Consider the following 22960-nt stretch of genomic DNA (forward strand, 5'->3'; position numbering starts at 1 on the left):
AAGGGCGATAAATTTATGCAGTATACAAATTGTAATGTTACACTGAAATTTTCTGGTAGTCTGGTAGTACTGTACGTCTTAAATTCAAGCATACTTTACTTCTAGCTAAAAGTCAAAACACGCAGTAAACAAAATTATATTGTAATGATGATACTGCTTTCATTGTCTGTTTGAAACCGTTTTTCGGTTTTTGCTAAAACCGCGACTTACCGAAAACAGGTTTTGTTACCAGCATTAATTAAAAGCCATACTATTTAAGTGCAATATAGATAAACCAAAAAATTTGCATTTTAATATGATTCTGTAATTTCTTCCATATCAAAAGATATATGGATGTCGACATTGATTAATCAATTAAAAATGTAATTTTGTGAAGTGTTACTCTGGGGAGAAATAAGAAACGGGGATTGCTAGGAAGCAAACATTTAATGAGGAACAGGAAAGAATAAGCAGGTCGCTGAAAAAGTTATTCTTAAATTTATGCTTTATTTATTCTTAATTTATTCTTTATTTGTTCTTACATTCAGATATTAAAAATTTATTCAAATTTTTTTAAGTACCAAATTCAATAAACTATTAAAATACGTATTTTGACGAAACATGTATAAATAATGAAATAACATTGGTTATAAAAGTTACATCATAATAAGATACTTTATTTCAAATAATTCTTTCGAATTCAATAACTTCTAAAGAAATGCAAATTCAAAAATGGAATGTCTGATGATTCTGTTAAAATCGATAGTGCTGAATTCAATAATGATCGTCTTGATAACCTTGGCCTAATTTAAGGTTAAGCAATCAATAACTTTTAGTCATTAAAGATAAAAGAAAATTTAAATACGTTGTATGTAAAGATTTAAAGGTGTAAATTCAGTTCATCCTGCAATTCATGGCTTCAATGACCTGAATGCGTGTCCTGGGTTTGTAAACCAGATATTTATTTTAGTACTTCATTGTAATTGTGTTACTTTAATTTCATTTTTATCTGTAGGCTTTAATTTAATAAGAATTCAATAGTTATAGATGAAAACAATAACTTTACTTTTTTTTATTAATGTAAAACATTTAGCAAATATAAATATACTCAAACAATCGTAGAGGGTTTATGACTTGAGAAAGTTAATTATTCCTGTTGAGTTTCCTTGGAACAACTGTTACAAAAATAATTGCAATGTTGTAAGCAGATGTATATCTTGCATTTTTCAATTATATTTCGTTTTTCTGTGTTTTGAAGATGCGACATCGTCACTTTTTATTTCCTGTATTATTCTTTGTCATTCCTGAAAATTTCCTTGCGTTTTTGTTATTGCTTTAGGGGAGATCGGGGCAACTTAGCATGCGGGGCAAGTTTGTCAAGCGCTTTTTTTAAAAAACAAATTAAAAGGAGACTTTGGTTATAGGATAGGCAGTTGAGTTTTATTGGTGGCTTGTTGAGTGTAGTGTTTTTATTGTTCTCCAACAAGCGTAGTTGAATTATCAAGCAAATTTTCATTTTCGTTCAATTCCATATAATATTTTTTTTCCATTTATATTGAATTGGCAGGTTTTGTTATAATTCCATGATAACGAAAGTTACTTTTCCTGTTAGAAGGATGTAACTTCAACTTATTCACGTGGCCAGATCGTGGCTTGGCATTCTGTTCTCAGGGTTGTACTTAATGTTTCGAAATCATGACTAGCGGGGTAAGATCGGCAACATAAAGCCACATTAGAAGCAAAGGATAAAAATCAAACAGATGATAAATGAAAACATGTTTGCATTTGTTATTCATGTATATATGTCTTTGAACTTGCATTTCGTTGTAATAATATTAAATGGGTGTTGGATTTGTATTTCTTTGTTTTAATAGTGAATTCCAACTTATACATTGTTAATAACATAATTTTATATACGTGCCTATCTTGCCCCATTACTGTTGCCCCTATACCAGGGGCAACTTTAATAAAAATAATTAAAATAATTACAACTTTACAAAAAGAGAGAAGTTGCCGATCTTGCCCCTATACCCGGGGCAACTTCGTCAATTTGATACATTATCTTTCTGCAATAATTTTAATTATTTTTATTTCCAAGCTGATTTTAACCAGTTCTATAGTAAGGTAACATTCCAATAGACAATATGCAAAGCTTTTTTTTCAGTTTACAGCAGTATTTATTACACAAAATTTAAGTAAAGCTTAACATGCCGATCTTGCCCCGATCTCCCCTATATAAAAGTTTGTTATCTGCTAGATTTTTCAACTATTCTTTGATTAATTCAAATGAACATTTTTCAAAAGTGTTTCTTTTTAAGTTAAGTTTGCGGTTTTTTTTTTCTGGATTTTATCTATAAATTATTAAGGAGGAAATTGATGCTAGTAATGTTTACATGGCCATACAATACAACCATTGGTCATTTATGATATTTCTGGCTACATTATATGTGCCACAGGCTGTGTTATTCATCCAACAAAAAAAATTAAAACGCTAAACAAAATGGCGCTCGCTAAGCTAAACTCAATAACACATGGCTTGGATCATCTCAAAAGCAATTTTCATAGTAACTCATTTTTATGTGAACACAGATATTTAAATTATTCCTAGAAACAGAAAGGTTTCAGAAACGTCATTCAACCAATTAAAAAAATTATAAAAATTTCAAGCGAAGTAGCTATGTGAGGATCTGATATCCAGGCCATGCATTCCAGACTTAAATACGAACCAAATCTCTTTTCAAACAATTAATTATTTGGCAGTTTTCGTTCACGAGAACGTTTATTACCGAAAAATCACTATCTTTTTATATGATAAGTATAGATATAACACCTGCGCGGATAATACATCGTGACGTACTGCTTCCTAAATTCGTACATCGCACTTCCTGTTTCTGCTCGACAGTGAAAGGAAATGATAGAAGATAAAATATCCTAAAAGATAATTATCATTTAAAAATAATCGCCATTTACTAATTCTGAACGATGAAAAATAACATTACAGCATTATGCGAGACGCGTAGTAACAGCATTTTGCTACGCATCATCTCAATATGCTTACTTCAGATGAAAACTGACGCTCGTTTTTCGGCTATTTTCGTTCGAATATTTGAAATGAAATACTTTTATGCATAATCGGATTCACTCTGAAAGTTTGTAATTTGAATATTTCCCGAATCTTTAACCATTAAAAGTTATTGTTAGCCACCTAAAAATGAAATCAAGGTCATTGAAAAGGATCATTATTTGAATAGATTTCATATCAGTGACTTATTAGCCTTTATGGTCATAATCCATTCTTGAATATTATTAATATTTTAGACATAACTAAATCACAAAACGACTTTTGAAACTATTTGGTTGCGTATTGTAGCAATAAAACAAATTCTTATATAACATAGTTGCAGTATTTGTTAAAATAATGGAAGTCATACAGAAGGTTAAATATCCAATATTATACGTAGAACTAATTTATTGATTTATTTTCTACAAATTATTTTTACATTTGTATTTGGAAACAATATTTACTTTTATTTCGAAACTAGCAGACCCCGCCACGCGTTGTTGTGGCTCAAAATGTATCTATTATAAATGTATAACACTTCTCCATTGTGGGGGGAATATCGAAAAATCCCTTTTTAGTGTATATTCTGTTGACGTACCCAATTAAAACGCAATCAAAAATGCAAAAAACCGCATCTAAAATAGTATAATAGAAGCAGAGTTCTTTACGGTAAGCCTTAATCCTGACCATCTCCCCCCAGTGGGGGAATTTCGACATATATATTATATAAAAAACGTGCGTATTCGAATGCAACGTTGTGTCAAAATTTCAAACGAATCGATAGGAACAAACGAACATTACTCTTTTTATTTATATAGATAGATAGAAGATGATCTGCTCTAGTTCATCCTCAAAGAAAAGCGTAATGCCTCACAGAAAAGCAAACTTAGATCGTCGTACTCGTAGCGCCATCTGTTGGACATAAAAGCCTTAACCTAGATGATATCTTTTAATTTATAAGAACGTTTAACGGAATAATATACAGCCTATGTCCACCCTGAAGTTCCATTGTAAATATTGGTGAAAGAATTTTTGAAATCGGATGAGTACTTTCGGAGATTACCCGCTACATACAAACTTACAAACATTACCTCTTTATAATATTAGTAAAAATAATCATTTAATATACTTCTCGATGGAGTATGGTAAGGAAAACTTTCAAAAAGTTACTGTATATATGATATTACTGATTGTAAATAAATTTTAAAATTATTTTGATATTTAGGCTATATAGCGTCATCGTGCTTTTATATTTTATACAGGTAACCCCCGTATAACACGGCACTTCTATAGCACGGATTCGCTCTAACACGGTTCGAGAATTGGTACCATCCCCCGTATAACACGGTACTTTTATAGCACGGATTCACTCTGACACGGTTCGAGAATTGGGTAAAACCCTCGTACAACAGGAAATGTAATAAATTTTTACATACTTAAGTAATAATATTTCACGAAAATTATTATTTTCGTGAACTATTAGTACTTAAGTATGTAAATTTTCTCTTCTCGCCTTCTGTTGATACACGTGGTCCTTCTCGAAACTTGTTTCAATGTTGCCAAATCTCGACGCTTCTGCCGAATGTTTTTCCCTTATTCCATACGTGCTTTATTCTTCATAAGTGTTTAGCACCATATAAGGAAATTTATAAAGACCTTTTAACTAGAAGCAAGCAATCTAAAATTACATACATTTTGCAAAAGGTAAAGCATGGATCTGAAGATAATGCAGAAAAAATGCTTAGAGGATAAGGATAACTTGCCAAAAAGAAAACGCTCTCGGTTAATTAATAGTGTTTTTAGTGATGACGAAGAAAACATTGTTTAATTTATATTAATATGTATCACTTAAAAAATTTTAATGAAGATATTTATCTTAATTATGAAAATATACTAGCATGTTTTTTAATTTTTGGAACCTAACCCTCCTTTTCGTATTAGTTCTTTGTTTCGTATAACACGGATTCGCATAACACGGCAATTTTTTGGAACGTAACTACCGTGTTATACGGGGGTTACCTGTATTTCTTTGTTTTGGATGATAATTATAAAATTCAAATTTTCTTTTATGAATGTGTTTATGTGTGTATTTCCAAGATTTACATTATTATTAATTTCATTCATCTTGTTTATATTTTTGTAAACTTAAACCAATTTCTTTATTATAGTGTTTTTTATTCTATGTTTTCATCGTTTTTTATTCAGATCAGTTTTTTTTATTATCTGCGTATCTTATTAGCATTTCTTCGTTTTCTTGCATCTACTGATTTTCCGAAGTAGTCGGTCGGTTGGCCGAGGCGGTAAAGACGTCAGTCTGCTGCTTATGGTCGAATCTAGGCGGATATCCCCAGGAAATTTTCATGCAATATCTCCGTCTGGTGAAGCACAATAATGTTAACGTAAATATAACATATTATGTATTAGCATTATTATGCTTGATACCTGCGATGTCTGATGATGATTGTGACGAACCTCTTGAAAATGCTGTAAATCCGAATTACATAAAAATCAAATGAACGTTTTAATTCCCTACTGTATTGGGCTGTCTCGGTTACCATAGAGTCGTTTATATATAGTTATTTATGTAACAGAATAAATTATTTTCCGATTATCAGAAACGATCAATATCAAGTAGAGGTAGTTCAATACGTCCTTGGGCCTGTAACTTCATTATGATTTAATGTTAACTGAAATTATGTCGTGCAAAAATTGAAATAATGAGAGAGAATCTTTTAATTGGAAAAAAAGCAGCGTAAAGAAGAAAATTTAAATATTAGACATTAAAATATCATAAATATTACGTTTCATTTATTTTTCCAAAATAGATCCATACTTTTCTCAAATAAAAAGTAATAATTGAAAAATTTCGTAAGCAAAAAACTACACGGAAAGATATTGATTTTCTCGCATAATTTTTAGCTTACAAAATTGTTAGCAACAAAACACTATGAAGTAAGCTATTTGGAACACAGATCAGTAATTTAATTGGAGACTCAGTTCGAAATAAGTTTTTAGAAATATTAAGACTGGTGAATAAATTTTTATGAATTTAAATCGAGACAAAAAGTATGCTTTAATGTATTGAAATATAATGGCGTGTGTTCGTTTGTTCTGATCTGACATATTCTTAGATGCAAAATCACTATCCTGTTTTAATGACTTGACGTTTCACGATGACGTCATATTAAGTTACAAAGAGATGTTTCATAGTAGAGAAAGAGTAACTTTTGAAGTTAATGAGCATTCAATAATAAGAATCGCTTTAATTAAGTGCTCGGAAGCTTTTAAAGATATTTATTGTAACAGATTTGTGTTACAATAAATATCTGAAAAACGGTTGTCGTCTTCTAATTTTTGTGCGCTCCTCCTTGATGTAACAAGTTCTTAAATAAAGTAAGGTTCTCGTGAACATTTTTTAGAATATTTTGAAGATTTATTTATTAACTATAATAGAATTGAGACAAACGTATAGACATTACGGTAGATACATAAAAATTGGGGAATTAATAATTTACAACTACAGTTATTCCAAATAATTATAATCATTTGTGTGTGATAAATTTATCAATAAAATTAACTGAAATTTTAGATTGAAATGCACTATATGATTAAACAATTGAAATATATATTTTTAAATGTCATTATCATATCAATATTTATATATACAGGCTTATTCATATCATCAATGTATATATATACCGTACATAGATGATATAAATATATATATATTAATATGGATAGGTCTATATATACGGTATACACATAACTTACATGGTAAAACGCAGATCACTACATAGAATTAGAGATTTAACTTAAGATTTAATTGAATTTAAATCTAAGAGTGAAAATGTAAACAAAAAATTTTTCGATTGCTTTTTTCTCATAATATTGTTTGTCATGCTTAATGAGTCAATAAAGTATATTTATTAATTTATCATTACTAGATTTATCATCACTGTTCGCGAGAAATAGGGGTCTAAAATGATATATATATATATATATATATAACATTGATGGCGTAATGGTAGAATTGTAGCCGGACTTTGGCATTTACGTATACCCAATTATGTGCTGCTATTTTTAAACACATGTTAATGTATGCATGTCAGAAGACAGGATATGTGACAGACGAGAACATTACAAGTTTTTCTAATATTATCGACGTAAATTTTACATTTCCCGAAACAAAGTGTTCATTAGAAGATTGTGACAGAAATGCCTTTATTTCATTGCTCATTGTAAACAATTAATTAGTCTTAAATATTGCATTTTTCCTTACATTTACATTAAACCATAAAAAGTAAAAACATCAAGCAGAATCAACCCCTCGATATTTCCAGTTTGGCGACAATACGGCCATTGCTATACTGTATATTTATGTGAATTAGAACATTTTAGAACCCTATTTCTTGCGAACGGCTGACCTGATAGATAAAAGAAAAAAATATGTGTATTCTTATTTTTCTTCTATATCGAATGATATATATTTTTTTAAATGTAAGACTGACACGAGAAACCCCTTCCTTATAAGATATAAGTTCTATTGAGTTAAACTTCTTACTTATTGGAGAATTTACAAAGAGGAAAAAATAATTCGTTTTATTGCTTTAATGTCAAAAATTTAAATTACTTTCTAGAACAGAGTTAAATTAATACAAAAATGTTTTTGTATTTATTTAATTAATTAATTAAGAAATGAATTAAGCTATTAATAATTTAATTCAATTTTAAAAGCAAATTATGTAAGTTAATTTTCTTTTTAGAAATATTATTGTAATTTTGAACACTTAAAATGAAATTTTAATTTTTTTAATACACAATATAGATATGAATTTTAGCTTTTCAAAACTTTGATCCTTTAAAAATTTGATTATTATCGACATCACAGCCTAGAGAAAAAGATAGTGTCCATACCAGTCTCAAATAAGTTTTTAAAATACTTTTATGTTTTTTTTTTTACATAAAAGTTATTAATTTTGGAGCTCTTGTGTGTTCTAGACCAAATCAAATGGTGTTGCTGAACTCTGTCTACGCTTCTAGGATTGATTGACATTTAAACACTTTGAATTTAATTCTATTAAACATCAATTCGTGAGGACAATTTTTTAAAATTAAACCAAGGTTTTCGCTGAAAATGCCCAGAATAGTGCAAAATGGAATTTAAGATAGACATACGTTGATATCAGAATTAATTACGATACGTTAATTACCAATTACAAAGTCTTCAATCTTATTTGTAGAATGTTTATACAGTATTTCATTTCAAACACAGTAACAATTTTATCTGAAATTTTAAACTCCTTTCCTATCTTAAATATCCTGTACTGATGCAAGTATGCTGCATTTAGAGGATATTGGCGCAGTTAGTCATGTGACAATACTAGGAGAAATGAGGTCGTGATGAATAAATACAATTTGGCAATGAGATGCTACTTACTATAAATGTTTCACCTGCTCTCGCTTGAGTTAATTTAGTTGTGTCCATCTCTCCTTTAATAAAACTGATGACTTAACTTGACGTCAAATTAAGACGTCAAGTTACAAATAAATACGTTTAAAAATAAGGAAAGTCTTTACTATTAAGTTTTTAAGTTAATGAGCAGTTAATAATAACAAGAATTGTTTTTATTACTATTCGATATCTTTTAAAGCTATTGTATATTTATAAACTAGAATGCAGACAAACATGTTTTGTTTGTAACTAGCATATATATGGTCGTGCCTATCACATTATATTTATTTTATTACCGGCATGTGATCATAAATTTCAATATTCAGTAATACAATATAGATAAAAATAAATAAATAATTCAAATATTAAGGATTAATCTATAATATACGCCTAACCGGTATCCTTAGAAAGTATCTTTCCTGCTGACTTCTCAAGTCTTGCTAGGCATCTTTTCGATAATTTACTGAATTTTCGTCATTGCCTGTATGCATGTTTGGAGTATTGAATTTTGTTTGTCGATCGACCTTCAGATTCGGGAGTGATCTAATTGTCATCTCACGAAAGGACACACACTTATAGACCCTTTTATCGACCAACGTTACACTTACTGCTTGCTTGCTTATGCTTCATTGCTTCCTTATTTGGTTTGGCAAAACACCAACGACGAATCCCTTCTACATCGTTATATTCTTTGGTGTAGTTCCAACATCCTGGTATTAAACAGCGTACACTTTAATTTAATTGAGTGATTTTTTAACGTTTATATGAAGTTATTCAAAAATCAATCTGTCGCGACAATTTATATAGAAGCTGCGAAATTTCGTCAGAACTGTCAGAAATTAAATATCAAAAGATTATATGTTTAAATTAATTATGTACTAAGAAAAATGTAATCGAAAAATATTCATTTTATAGTTCTAATGTAAAGTTAAGATCATTTTTTAGAACTTTAATTTTCTTAATGCTCTTTATTGTTGTTGTTTTGAAACAAATTGAATGCATTGTCTTCAATTCTGTTTATCTGCAATTACTTTGAGTTATTTTAAAAAATAGTTAATCAATGAATCTTTTAGTTTAAATAGAAATTCGGAGCAATTAGAAAAATAGCATAAATTAATAATGTTTAACGTAATTGAAAGTAAATAATAGAAATTTATGAGAAATGACTTTATTGAATATGAACTAAAAGTACTATAATTAGTGATTTATCATAACAGTAAATTGATTTTTTATATGAACGTTACAAATTTTATGTAATGACATTTTATTTATTTTTCTCTTTCAGGAGCATTTCTCATACCTTACGGCATTTGCCTTTTAGCTGGTGGAGCTCCCGTTTTCATGCTTGAGATTGCATTAGGACAGTATACGAGTCAAGGGGGGATAACTGTTTGGAACATCTGTCCTATTTTTAAAGGTAAAGTCGTTCTACAGAACGAGACTAAAAAGGAGTAAGATCTTTTATTAAATATGAATTGTCCAGTTTGTTAAATTACAGAACGAAAGTGCTTACATTTCTACAGAATATGTATGCAGGTTCGATATGTAATCAAATATGGTCCTAGGGTACTATATGTGACAATACAAGAATGTTATGTATTTTACAGTCTATCTTCTTTTTCAGGCATTGGTTACGGAACAACCATCATCTGTTTCTTCCTCAATATATACTACATCGTCATCTTGAGTTGGGGATTACTCTACTTGTTTTACTCTTTCACTGATGTCCTTCCGTGGTCAACTTGCGGTAACCACTGGAACACCGAACACTGTTTGCGCGTCGAGGAAACTCGTAACATAACCGATGCCAATTTCACCGATATGGCCGTCAACATCACCGTTACCACTGTAGAAAGTAGCACCAATAGAAAAGTGGATGCCGTTGCCGAATTTTGGGAGTAAGGATCGTTTGATATTTTGTGTCTGGCATTAACAGACGCAAATATCGATACTTATGTCTGAGTGATACTCCGACAATAACAACATTTCGATTATTATTATTTTTTAATTTAATGACGCTATTAACTTTGCACGTAATAATTTTGCATTCGATAAATCCTCATAGTAACCACTAATTCGTTTTAACGTACTTAGAATTAAATTTTAAGGGAAACACAATTTTAAAAACATATTCCAGTTAATAATTTTGTAATTATTGGAAACTATACGATTAAATCATTGACCAATCATATAAAAAGAAAAAATATTTGAACAGATTTTAAAATGAGAATATACGAAAAAGTCGTTTGTATCTGAATTTTGTATTAATTATTCATTTTCTGATAATAGGAAATGACAGTAGTGAATTCCACTTAAGTCAATCTTCGATTCTTTAGTCAGGCGATCAATCAAATACCGCCAATGTCACCTTGAACAGAGCTTTGTGTGAAGCTTTCCATACAAAATCTATATTGCCTTTCGGAAACAGTAGCATTTGACGTCAATCTTTATCTGATCGATATATTAAACCGAGAATTTTTTATCCTTTTTTCACTGTAGATTGTAATTTATATGTTAGAAATTTTTGTTTTGGCATTCTATTTTTCATTTTCTTAAGTTTAATATTAATACCAATTTATTAAAAAATCAATATTATAGCTTACTTTAAATTTTAAAAATATTGAATTTTAACTTAGGCCTATATGTAACTTAAATATAATGCCAGAATTATTCGATTTTAGAAGAATATAAGCTACAATAAAATCGCTTGGTTAAGGATATGAAAGCGATTTTCATTTTTACGTCTCTTTATTTGGTCCTGTGAAAATCCTGTAAGACTAAGAAAAATATTAAGGACCCAAGAAGAAAAATCTTTTAAATATCACATTTTTATCTATAACAAACAATAAAAATATTTTTGTCTTAATGAACATTTCGTAAAACTTTTTCTATAATATAATGACTTTCAATTTGATATTTTTCTAACTGCATATTTTATAACCTTGTCTTGTAATAATGTCTTGTAATAATTTTAAAACTCTTAAAGTGTTTCCATTTTATTTTCACCAAACTCTTGCTTCTCATAAACTTTTACGAAAATATATATATATATATATATAGTTTATTTTAAATATGATAAAGCTGGTCAAAATCATTTGGTGAAGGAGATAAACATATAATGGAAATTAATGAACATTTTGAAAAAAGTTTTACTTTCTTCTTTGTATTTGAATGTTTATTCATTGTATTCGTAATGTTTGTTCAATTTAAATTTATATTAGTTTTTTATTATTATTTATATAGTGTTAAAACAACAAAAATCAGAATAATTTAATATATTGACACTAGTAAATTTAGTTGTTAGGTCGTACCGTGCGACTGTGCATATTGGGCAATAAGAGTTCTCATGCGCTTATAATTTAAACATTTTTTCACTAGCTAGTAAATTATTATTACGAATAAATAAATATCAATAAATAAAATTTATTTTAATAATAAAAATTAAATCATTCAAGACTGAATAGTTAAGTCTTAATCATATAGCATTATTAATACAGAAATTTAAAACTAGAATATTTTGCAATTTAAAGCGTTGTTTTAAACTGTGAATAATTCCTAAATGATTGGTGAAATAAGTGATTTTTTTTTCACAACTTTTTCTTGTTATTTGTCATAAAACTTGTGATAAGCACGCAGATAATTTTTAAATTTGTTTTTTAATCAATAATTTATTCGAGATTCATAGAAAATAAAGTTCAGTTGCGTAAGCGTCATTTCAGTGTTAAAGATTGTTATTATTATTATTAATTTTTTTTTTTGAGAGAGCTTAAGGAGAAATATAACCCTCAAAATACAGGATAGATATAAGTTAACGGGTGTGCTTTGCCTGTTTTTCTATAGGTAAAACCGGTATGTAGAATTAAGAACGTGTCAACTAACTGTTAGATTAAGCAGTATCATACTGAAAAAATTAACAAAATTACGCACAACAATATTATATTTGTAAGTGTTATTTATACATATATGTAGAAAACATACTATTTTGTAATAGTTTTCCGCTGTATAGAGTATGCAAATTAGTTTAAAATTATTTTTATGATAGCTGAAAGATTAAAAGCATGGTTGGAAGATATGGAAAGAATCATAACGTCTTTGAAAAATCTTTCTTTTGTATAAAGCAGCAAAAGAATTTTTTAATAAGCATATTTTTACAAGATATAATAAAGTTTTGTTTTTATGTTAATTATTAAGTTACAATTCAGAAATTTTTTTAAACCGTTTATTCAATTTAAGATGTTTAAACTTAAATTGAATAAACGGTTTAAAAAAGAATTTTTTTTCAATTACGTTTGCTTGAGGTTTAAAAACTGAAGGTATGAAACAATTAGGTTTGCTGTATTCAGAATGGACATAATAGGGAAGCAATTAATAGAGAACAGTTTTGAGCCAAATGTTTGTTACTTTACTCCAATTACGAATGCCTGACGTTGCATTGTGCGGATGTGTCTAGATTAATCTCGAAAGGATTCGATTAACTGTGCAGTGAACAAGTGATGAAGGTAATCATGTTACTTTAACTTTCATCACAATTGCATTTGCATTTATAACTAAACTTGTCTTCAATCAGATAGCCGATTACACTGTTTGGTACTATATGAATGTTGTGTGTGTATCACAGAACTATGTGAAACAAATTTTAACTTGTTTTTTAATTATATATAGAGAGAAATCTATGTGTGTATGTATGTACATATATATACACATACACAGCTCTAAAAATCTTTTTAACCGTAATAAAACATTTTATAGTCACTGACAAAGTTCCCCAAATGCCAGTGAGTCTAATCGGAACTAATCAGAACAGTCTCTCTTAATTTAAAAACTTAAAAAATTTTATAGCCATATTTATCAATATTTTTCTAAACTATTTATTGTCTTTAATATTATATGTAGTAAATAGTAAATTAATAAGACGATTGTATTTCATGGTATTTAGGAATTATTCAATTTTTCAAAGTCTCAAAACATTTATCAAAGTTTCAAAATTGTAAATTGTTGATAAAAAGCTCAAAAAATCTAACTAGGATTACAGTAATCTGTATGAATACAACGTGACCTTTATTTACGAGTTCTCGATTCACGAGAACTGTAAAATGAGCTGTTTTGTTTTATATTTCTTCTCTATTTACGAGAACAAAATATTTCAACTGTCAGTGCGACGAGATTAAAATTTTCGAGCGATTCGAATAGATTGCTCGTAGGTTCTAGCTCTGTTTTCTTTGTTTCATTCACGTAATATTTTCGGCTACAGAACAACAGATGTCATCACTCACCTTTGACGAAGACTCCTAACAATCAGTTCGCATTACTAAACAATTCTTTTATTTTTTATCAATGATTTTAATTTCATTAACTAAAGACTAGTTTTATTTTACTTGTTTTGCTTACTGTCTTAATAAACTTTTGTTTTCGTAGCAGTAAATAAAGATATGTTTGATAACTTTCACTTTGTTTATTTCTCTTAGGTCGTATTCGCTTCTCTCATTCCATATTAACCTCTTTTCTATTGGTAAATAACCTGATCAACACTTTTATTTTATTTACTTTATTTAAAATAATTGTGGGTTTCGCAGTACTTTAATGTTATCTAGTTGAAACGCATAGGGTGACTTGATTACGTCGGAACGAGAGACAAATTTCGATCATAAGAAACAATGTAGATACTTATGAGAAGTTTTCAAGAAAAAGATAAATCGGGATCATACTATATTTGATCTTTTTAGACGTAAATTGTTTTATTTACGTCTGAAATAGTTGAATCAAAAGAATTTTAAATATTGTTACTTATAGTTTATCGTAACAAACATTTTCAAAATCATCCTGAACGGTTTTATAGTTTTATCTTACACCAAATAGGCTTGTAATCTTTTTATATAGTTTTTAAAATTTATTATTATACTATTTTATTATTAAATTTTATATACTGCATCATCATTAAGCACACATTGTTTTTAATTAACTAGATAAGATACACAGTACATAAAATAGTCACTTGTCTGCAGAAAAGATGTGGTTAAATATACAGAAACATAATTTTAATTATGTTTCTGGCGTTTTAGTGACTCAACTTTAAACGTAATTGAACTACTTTTCATAGAGCTTTAGTCCTTAATTAGGAATGACTTAATCTTTATAAGAAGGCATATAATACGGTACCTCGTTAAAATGAAGCAACAGTTTGACAGATATTTCTGTGTTTTTCTAGATCAGTGATTTTCAAGCGGTGTTTCCCGCGAAAATTTTTGAAAAGTTATAAAATAAATTATTTTCGAAAGAAACCCAAAAAACAATTAATTTACATGTCAAAATTAAAATCTCTTTAAATTAATTATACGAGTTTTTCATTGTTATAATAAATAAACGTATACAAAATGAGGTGAAAAATATATATTCGTAAGCAAATTTATATGTGCATAACACTGGGTTATTTCATTTAAAATGAAATTTTCTTCAAATCGAAAATGTATTTATAATTGTCCCTATTTAGTTCAAATTATTTTAACGTAGAAATAGCGGAACATTGGGCAGGTTTCTAAACGCAATTATTATGCCACTTTTAAATGCAAGTCAAGACTTAACATTAATTGCTTTTCTTACGTAAATGAAAACTATTAATGTAAATAACTATTGTTGTAACTGCTGCTGTTTTAAGGAACAACAATACTATTTTATTTAATTCACAAAGAATATAGACAAAAAGAATTAGGTTAAGTGGCAAGTAATATGGCGATAGAATGTTTACAAACACAACTTTAAATCAGGTGATTTTCTTCCGCGGAAATTTAATTATAGGTTCAAGTGTGCCACGAGATAAAAAAAGAAAAAGAAAAGGTTGAAAAACACTTCTAGAAGAACAATGAAAATGAGCCGTTGAGAATTCTGTCGTATAAGGTCTTGTAGTTTAAATTTTTCTGGACTTAGCATGCCAGTTTTAGACTCAACTCCAACATTTTAGATTTTATTTAGATAGATTTTTATGCTCGTATTATTTATTTACTTATTTCGCTTTCTTTCACTCATAAAAAAATAGTTCTACTTTTAATATTTAATATTCAACGACATTACTAGAATTTTTATTTTTACTAGATTACGAATTTTGTTCATTCATTATCTGAATCTATAATAATTTACATGTGGAAATTGTAGATATTATTGATAGATCAAATTGGAATATTTTTCATTGAGCATCTGTGATCTTTATTTAAAGATGAATATAATTGATTTGAAAGTCAAATATACGATTACCGCGTTTATTATATTACATTTAAATTTTACATTATTTGTGCATTTTTAATAAGTTAATTTAATAAATTATTAAACATTCTCAGTCAGAAATCATAAACGGGAGTTAATTCATTTTATATATTTGATATTCAATGTATCTATGAATAACTATAAATATAAGCGTTTTGTTGTTAAAGTTCGATTTTTCCCCTTTTCAGAATTAAATTTCAAAACTAATTATATCTCTTTTGCTGTTTCTATATATTAAATATATATCTCTATACATAAATTTGAAAAAATGAAAAAATCAAATATAAAATTGAACTTTAATACAATTTATCATATGAAAGGAATATTATTCTTCGTACAGTTAAATAATTTATGATGATATTATTTAATTGAAAATTTCATGCAAAATATAATTAATTATACCGATGATATGAATAGAAACAATAATAGAATTAAAGATGATAGTATTACATTTAGTACATAAATACCAGATAAATAATTAAGATATAAGTTTAATCATTGAAAACTATTATCATACGTAACGTAGTATATTTACGTCAAGTAATAGTTATATAAGCTCACTTACGAATTATAAATTTAATAAAACTTAAAAGTTAAACACAGAGAACATAGTTAATTTGATTACAGTATTAATTTGATCAATACACTTGCCAATATGCCTTTCTATTCATTTTTAATTCGAGAAAACTGCATTTAAGTATGAGGATAAGTTTACTTTTAAATTAATCTAAAACGACTTTAAGAACTGATTGAAAACGTTATTACTTTAAGAATAACAGTGCTATTAATATATACATTCAAATTATCTGTAGTGTTACAGTATAAGTAGATAAACTGAATATCAAATGAATAAGCTGAATTATTTGGCTTGGATATAGAATGGCTTAAAACTTAGTTAACAAACGACATTTTAAGAACAGGTAAAACCGATTTGAAACAACTGCATATTATTTGTGATTTAGTGGTTCCAGTAATCTAACTGAATCATGGATATCAATAAATAGTTGTTCCGAACCGATTTTAACCGTTTTTAAAATAATTTTTAAAATTTATCTCCATTAATATATAAATTAATATATTCTTATGTACAGTACTTCAGTTTAAATAATTATTTAGAAGTTTTAATTATTAAAATCAGGTACATGTAAAAGTTAAATATAATAAATTCGGAAATCATATAATCATCTCCATACTCTCTCTATTACCAATAGAGAGAATATGGAGATGATTATATGATTTCCGAGTAAGTGGGCTGCAATTTGAAAAATTGTACATGTTTAAATTCCCACTGTCTATCTGTCTGATTTTCCTTAATCTCGAGAACGGAGTTAAATAAATGAAAGCCGAGATCAGAATATGGCAAGGTTAGGGGCAAGATATATGAACTTCCGATGCAAACCGGAAGACGTTATTTCAATTCAAAAATTTTTCCCTGAAAGGTGTTAGATGACTGGCATGACTCCATTGCTAACAGGAAAAGTATGATGTACAGGGGCAAGACACTAATTTCAGATGGAGAGCATATATTGTATATTAAATAAATTAAAATGATATGATTAAAAATTTCAGCTTATCATTGTGACAATGTCACAATAAATAATTGCTCGTTTATAGGGTAAAACCGAAGTGAGATGCCTATAGTTTTAATAAACGCATAACTCTGGGTTCCAGAATAAATAAATATAAAACGCTTATATAACCTAGGGTTGTCTTTTACAAAGTTGAATAAAAGATCGACGTAACAGAATGGTAGCAAAGAAATGATACTTATCCGTTTTGGGCATCTCTCCCGTACCTCCGGGAGAGATGTCTATTTTATTTAACATTTAATTTAATTAACATTTTGCACGTTTTGTATTTTCTACACACATAATACTCTGTAATATACATTGTGCATGTTTCGTATCTCAATTTTTTTGTGCATCGATCATCGAATCCAATCTGCTTTAGGCCTACTTGTCTCGATTTTGTAACATAATTTTATGATTAAAAAGCCATTTGTTTTTCATTTTGAGTACAGTACTTAACATTGAATTTGATTTGATCCAAGAGCTCGCATTGGTAAATTACTATCTTTAACTCTTCTGCCAATAGTACGACACGGATGTTAAATTCTTTGCTTGCTTGATAATAATTTAGACGATTAGTAAATACTGTTTCAGATGGAAGAATGAAATCTTGTTCAGCCCATTTTCCTGTATTGGCATCTTCTTTTGTATTCAGTAGCAATCAAAAATTAATAAATTTAATTAAGTTCATAATATAATATATCAGAAAAAGTACGCATCTCTCCCTTAAATTCACTAAGCATCTCATCCAATCCGTACGGAAGAGATGTCTATTTCTATATTTTAGACTAAAATTATTAGGCTTCGACTATAACACAGCTGACAGTGGCGTAGCGTGGGTGTCAGCCGACCGAGGCGGAGAAAAATTTCGCCGCCCCCTTATTTAGGTATCTCAATTAAAAAGACTAAAATTCAGTTTCGTCACAGAATAAGCAATAAAAAAATCCGTGCTCATTTCAATCGGTCCGAATCGTAGCTGCGGCAAAAATATGAAATGAAATGGTTCAAATTTTTACAAGCTATTATTATTTATTGTGAAATTTTGCCGTCCCCACTACGCTACGCCACTGCTAACTGATCCTACTTTCACATAAACATATTCGGATTTCACAGCCTTTCACATAAATGTAAATGTCATACAGAAAGCATATAGAGCGATAATAAATAGAAACTCATTTTTTACGAAAAAATCAGAAAAAATAACCATTCGAAAAATGAAAGATAAGAACGTTCAACATAGTCATCATCTTGTTCTACTGACTTGTATTATGTGAATAAACAACCTCTAGGCATCTCACCCTGTTTTACTTTATATATTTTTTCAATACATGAAACTAATATATAGTATTTGGCAACAAAAGAAAAAATCAAATTAGAACTCAATTTCTCAATTAAGCCGGATAGTTAAAAATTGTGTTTTAGAATTATTGAATGTATAATATATTCTTCTCTAAGCAAATTTTGTTATCGGTTATATAAAAAAAAATATTACAAGTATGTCTCTAGACTTGACGATAATTTTAACGGATAACGAATATGAGAAACGTATAATCGAAACCTGAAACGTTATTAGGTTAAATGATACAGCCCAAGCTTTCGTCTAAACTTTTTATTTCGTTTATTATTATTAACTACATGTTTATTAATTTCTTTCCTAGTTATGAAATTTGAATAAAGAATGTTTAAATGCTATATTAGATGTCTAATATAAATTTATTTAGGATTAGTATTAAAAAAATTCATTTCGCCCTGTGGGCACTGAGAGGACTTTTTTTTAATCCAAACAAATTGTGGGTTCGGCCATGCCCATAGTGGGGCAGACGAGTGGCCAACATATCTGAGAGGACGTTTCGTATGACGTTATGGTTAGTTCTTCGTATATGTTTTCTAACTCATAAATAATAATATACAATACAGTTTTGTAATTAGCTATTACAGGATACAATCCCCAGAAATTTTGAAAAATGTAAAGATATTAAAATGGCCCTAAAAAATAACAAAGTATATCGTGATATTATATTACAGCGTCTAGTCAGTTGTTCTCTGTTCTGCAAATAAAGCTGTTTTACGGTCAAGCTCCATGTTCCTGTGCATGTGTAGCAGAGTCCAAAGATTTTATGTTCTCTCATATGACTTCTTAGCCAAGTTTTTTAAGTGTCAGATATTAGAATGTAGAAGATAAGAGAAATCAAATTCTAATTTGAATAGTATAGATTTACTACATCTTAGGTGATTAATTTTTATATTTATTTTTGTATTTGTAATAGGATATCATGTGTTACATTCTTTTCAATAATTATAAACTAGAAAATTTGTTTACTTCATTTTACCATTTGAAAACAGAATGTAATAATTATGTATAAAAGAAATATAATACATTTAAAGTTATACAGTAGAGTATCAAAAACTCTGCACTCGATAACCCGGTAGTCTGGATAACTCGGCCACATCCTGGCAGGGCAAAACAAGCCTTAGTTAATTAATTTTTATTATAGACAGCTTTATGCCTCATAAAGCTACTTTATGCCCCATTCCCGATAACCCAGCATTTTCACAAACTCGGCCACCCTTCGGTCCACATTAGGCCAAGTTTTCGAGACTCTACTGTATCATGATTTTGATTTGTTTTGTTTTGTTATTGATAAATCAGTCTCCACTGTTTATAAATTACTTTAGCACATGTATAGTCTAGGATGAGACTAGAACAATTACATCTCACATCCCAAATCTGCATTGGCACATTCATATCTCATTAGACTCAACAGATTTTATTGGCAGAACCCTAGGGTTCCACAGAACACAAGTTGGGAGCCCTTGCATGTACACTAAGCTACTGTATATTAAATATATGTTTAGTAAATCTTTGCCTATATATTTATATATACTTATGTTTGTATATATTAATTTATATACTTAAATTAGTAAAAAATCTTATATATGCATGCATACATGTATATGTAAGTGTAAGTTTAAATTAGTATAGCTGTATCTCTGTTGATGTAGCAATATATAATATGTAACATGAGTCTTAACACAATTAAGCTGCAGTTAAGTTTTAGCTAATACATTACTAAAATAAGTGATTAATATTATAATTATTTTATTTTTATGAAGTTTTGTTTTTTCTAAGTGAAAAATTTAATTTTATTTAAAACATAACATTTATGATGGGTATGGTTAATTATACATGACAAAGTAAGCAAACATTATTTTAAAACAAATTTTGTCTCTTGTTTGTTTATATTATATAATTAAGTTTAAAACTATTGAAATAGTTAATATTTGGGTAAAATAATTCTGTACAATTTATTGTAGTATTATAAAAAATTATTATGTAATAAATATCTTTAAAATTGAAAAAATATGCTTATAAAAAACTCTGCATTAATAAATTTTGCATTATAACTGAAAACTCTAAAAATTAGCAAAGAAAAAAACTTCCCAATTACTTGGCAAATAATCAATTCATATTTAAAGAAACCTCCTGTAATGGTCAGTTAGATAGACTTGAATAAGTAATTTCAGGATGGTGGGCAAGAACATTTTCGGTTAGGGTGATGCCTACCCTTGCTCTGTCTTCATTTCATCCATGCCTAATCCACATGATTTCAGTCTACCATTTTCTTATGATTGGAAATGTTTGTCTTTTCCCAAATACCTTAACTGTTTATTTTAACCTTGCTAGATATTTGTTTAGAGATTTCTAAATGAAGTAAGGTATACTAAATGATAATGCAGTAGTTGTTGTATTGTCATATCATAGGCATATTCAATCATACTGTATAACTTATGTGAAAAGTTCTTTAGTGTATTTTTAAAATTGAAATTGTTTTGCAAACCAAACAGTTTGAGAATTGCAACAGAACATTATAATTCCATTTTAAAATTTCATTAAATCTTCAGCAGTTTTAAAATTTATCTGTATTTTTACTATTCTTCTATCAATAATTAAACAATTATTCCTATTGGTAGATTTAATTTTATTCTCTGGAATAGAATAGTATGTTATTAATAAGTTAGTTGTTCAGATGTTTATCAAAACTTCTAATGAGGACATTAATTCAAAATTTTGTTCATACTATATGTTCTAAGTTTTTCTCTTACGAAATTTTCATATTTTAAATGATCTAATAAATCTATCAATTATATATGCTGCTTAAAGTAATGTTTAGGATAGTGATTCTCAACAATTTTGAGCTATGGCACACACAACTTTTGGTGACACATTGACAAGATATATAGCTATATATAAATAAAAATGACATTTGAAGATTTGCATTTTCTTATATCAAAACTACACAAATAATAATAAAAAGTGGAGAAACAGTTAGCATTTTTAAGGAATAAATTATTTCTTTATGATTTAAATTTCTACAATTCAATAAGATTCATAATTTGAAGAATACATGTTGATTAAATTAAAAATAAATTTTTAAAAATTTATTGCTTCTAAATCAGTAATTCTCAACTGGTTTGTTCTCTCACAGAAATGCCACAAAATTTAAAAAATATAATTTAAAAGTTGATAAACATCTAAAAGGATATAATAAATAAAAAACTATTTATACTTAAGACATAACTACTTTAATGAATTGATTTGAATTTCTGGTATTCAAATGAATTCTTAAAGAAAAAATAATCAAGAGCCAAAAAGATAATTTAAAATGTATTTTAAAAGTTTTATATTTTGACAAAAATAATCTAATAAACATATTAATAACACATTGCTATCTTTAAAATATATACTGCTTATGGTTGTATTGAAGATAATAACACTAAACAAAATTAGATAGAAGTTAGTTTTAATTAATAACATATTTTCTCATTAGTTAAAGTTTGAAGTCTATATAAAGTTCTTTTTAACTTTTTTATAAACTTTTAGAGTAAGAAAGCATATATATTTTGCAAGAAAATGAAGTACAAAATGTAACAAGTTTACATATTTTTATTTTGTTAATATATAATTTTAGTATTCCTAGGAAATTAAATTTTACTTTGATTTTGTTTTACTTAAATTATAAATGCCTAGTTTTATTCTTTCTGAAATTGACAGATGCATGAAAAACACTAATATTAATGATCCCTAAAGTTATAAAGTTTTTTAATGCTTGATTGCAAATCCTTGCTTCATTATTTATAGTATATTTATTGTTAGATGAAAATTATAATGGCTAACATATAAAAGATTCAATAAATACATAATCTTTTAGATTTAAAACAAAAGAGATAATGTGTTTTCTAAGTATTTAAATAAATATAAAAAATAAAAAACTTTTTTTTTACAATAGTTATAGAATTTAGAAATCAATAAGAAGCTTGTAGATTAAAATAATAATTAATATATCAAAGAAGAATAAACTATTTCTATATAATTGAAAAATTGCAATTCAGATACCTTTAATGAACTATGAACAAATATAGATATAATAAGAAGTATGAATAATATATTGTAGTCACTAATTTCAAAGTAGATATATCATATTTTAGCTAACACAAAAAAAATATCTCAATATACAATATTAGTTTTAGAACTAAACTTAAATTTGTTTCTTAATATTTTTAACTGTACTGTACATTCTAAGTGATTATTGGAATTTCTTGTTTGATATGCGTTTTTTTTTTTTTGTTTTGTTTTTCTTAAAGTTC

The 22960-nt window shown here is 27.8% G+C and overlaps 1 protein-coding gene across 3 annotated transcripts in view; it reads left to right on the forward strand.

The window, feature by feature from the left end:
- Positions 1–22960, forward strand: part of LOC111635908 (sodium- and chloride-dependent betaine transporter-like) — a 60870-nt gene that overhangs the window by 21079 nt on the left and 16831 nt on the right. For all 3 annotated transcript variants that reach the window (XM_023381044.1, XM_023381046.1, XM_023381045.1), the window contains exons 2-3: positions 9778–9909; positions 10117–10390. In XM_023381044.1, the coding sequence (XP_023236812.1) occupies positions 9778–9909; positions 10117–10390 (406 nt within the window). The remainder of the gene's footprint in view (positions 1–9777; positions 9910–10116; positions 10391–22960) is intronic.

This window comes from Centruroides sculpturatus, unplaced genomic scaffold, assembly GCF_000671375.1.
Source record: "Centruroides sculpturatus isolate CEXI.00-Female unplaced genomic scaffold, Cexi_2.0 scaffold864, whole genome shotgun sequence".
Lineage (NCBI taxonomy): Eukaryota > Metazoa > Arthropoda > Arachnida > Scorpiones > Buthidae > Centruroides > Centruroides sculpturatus.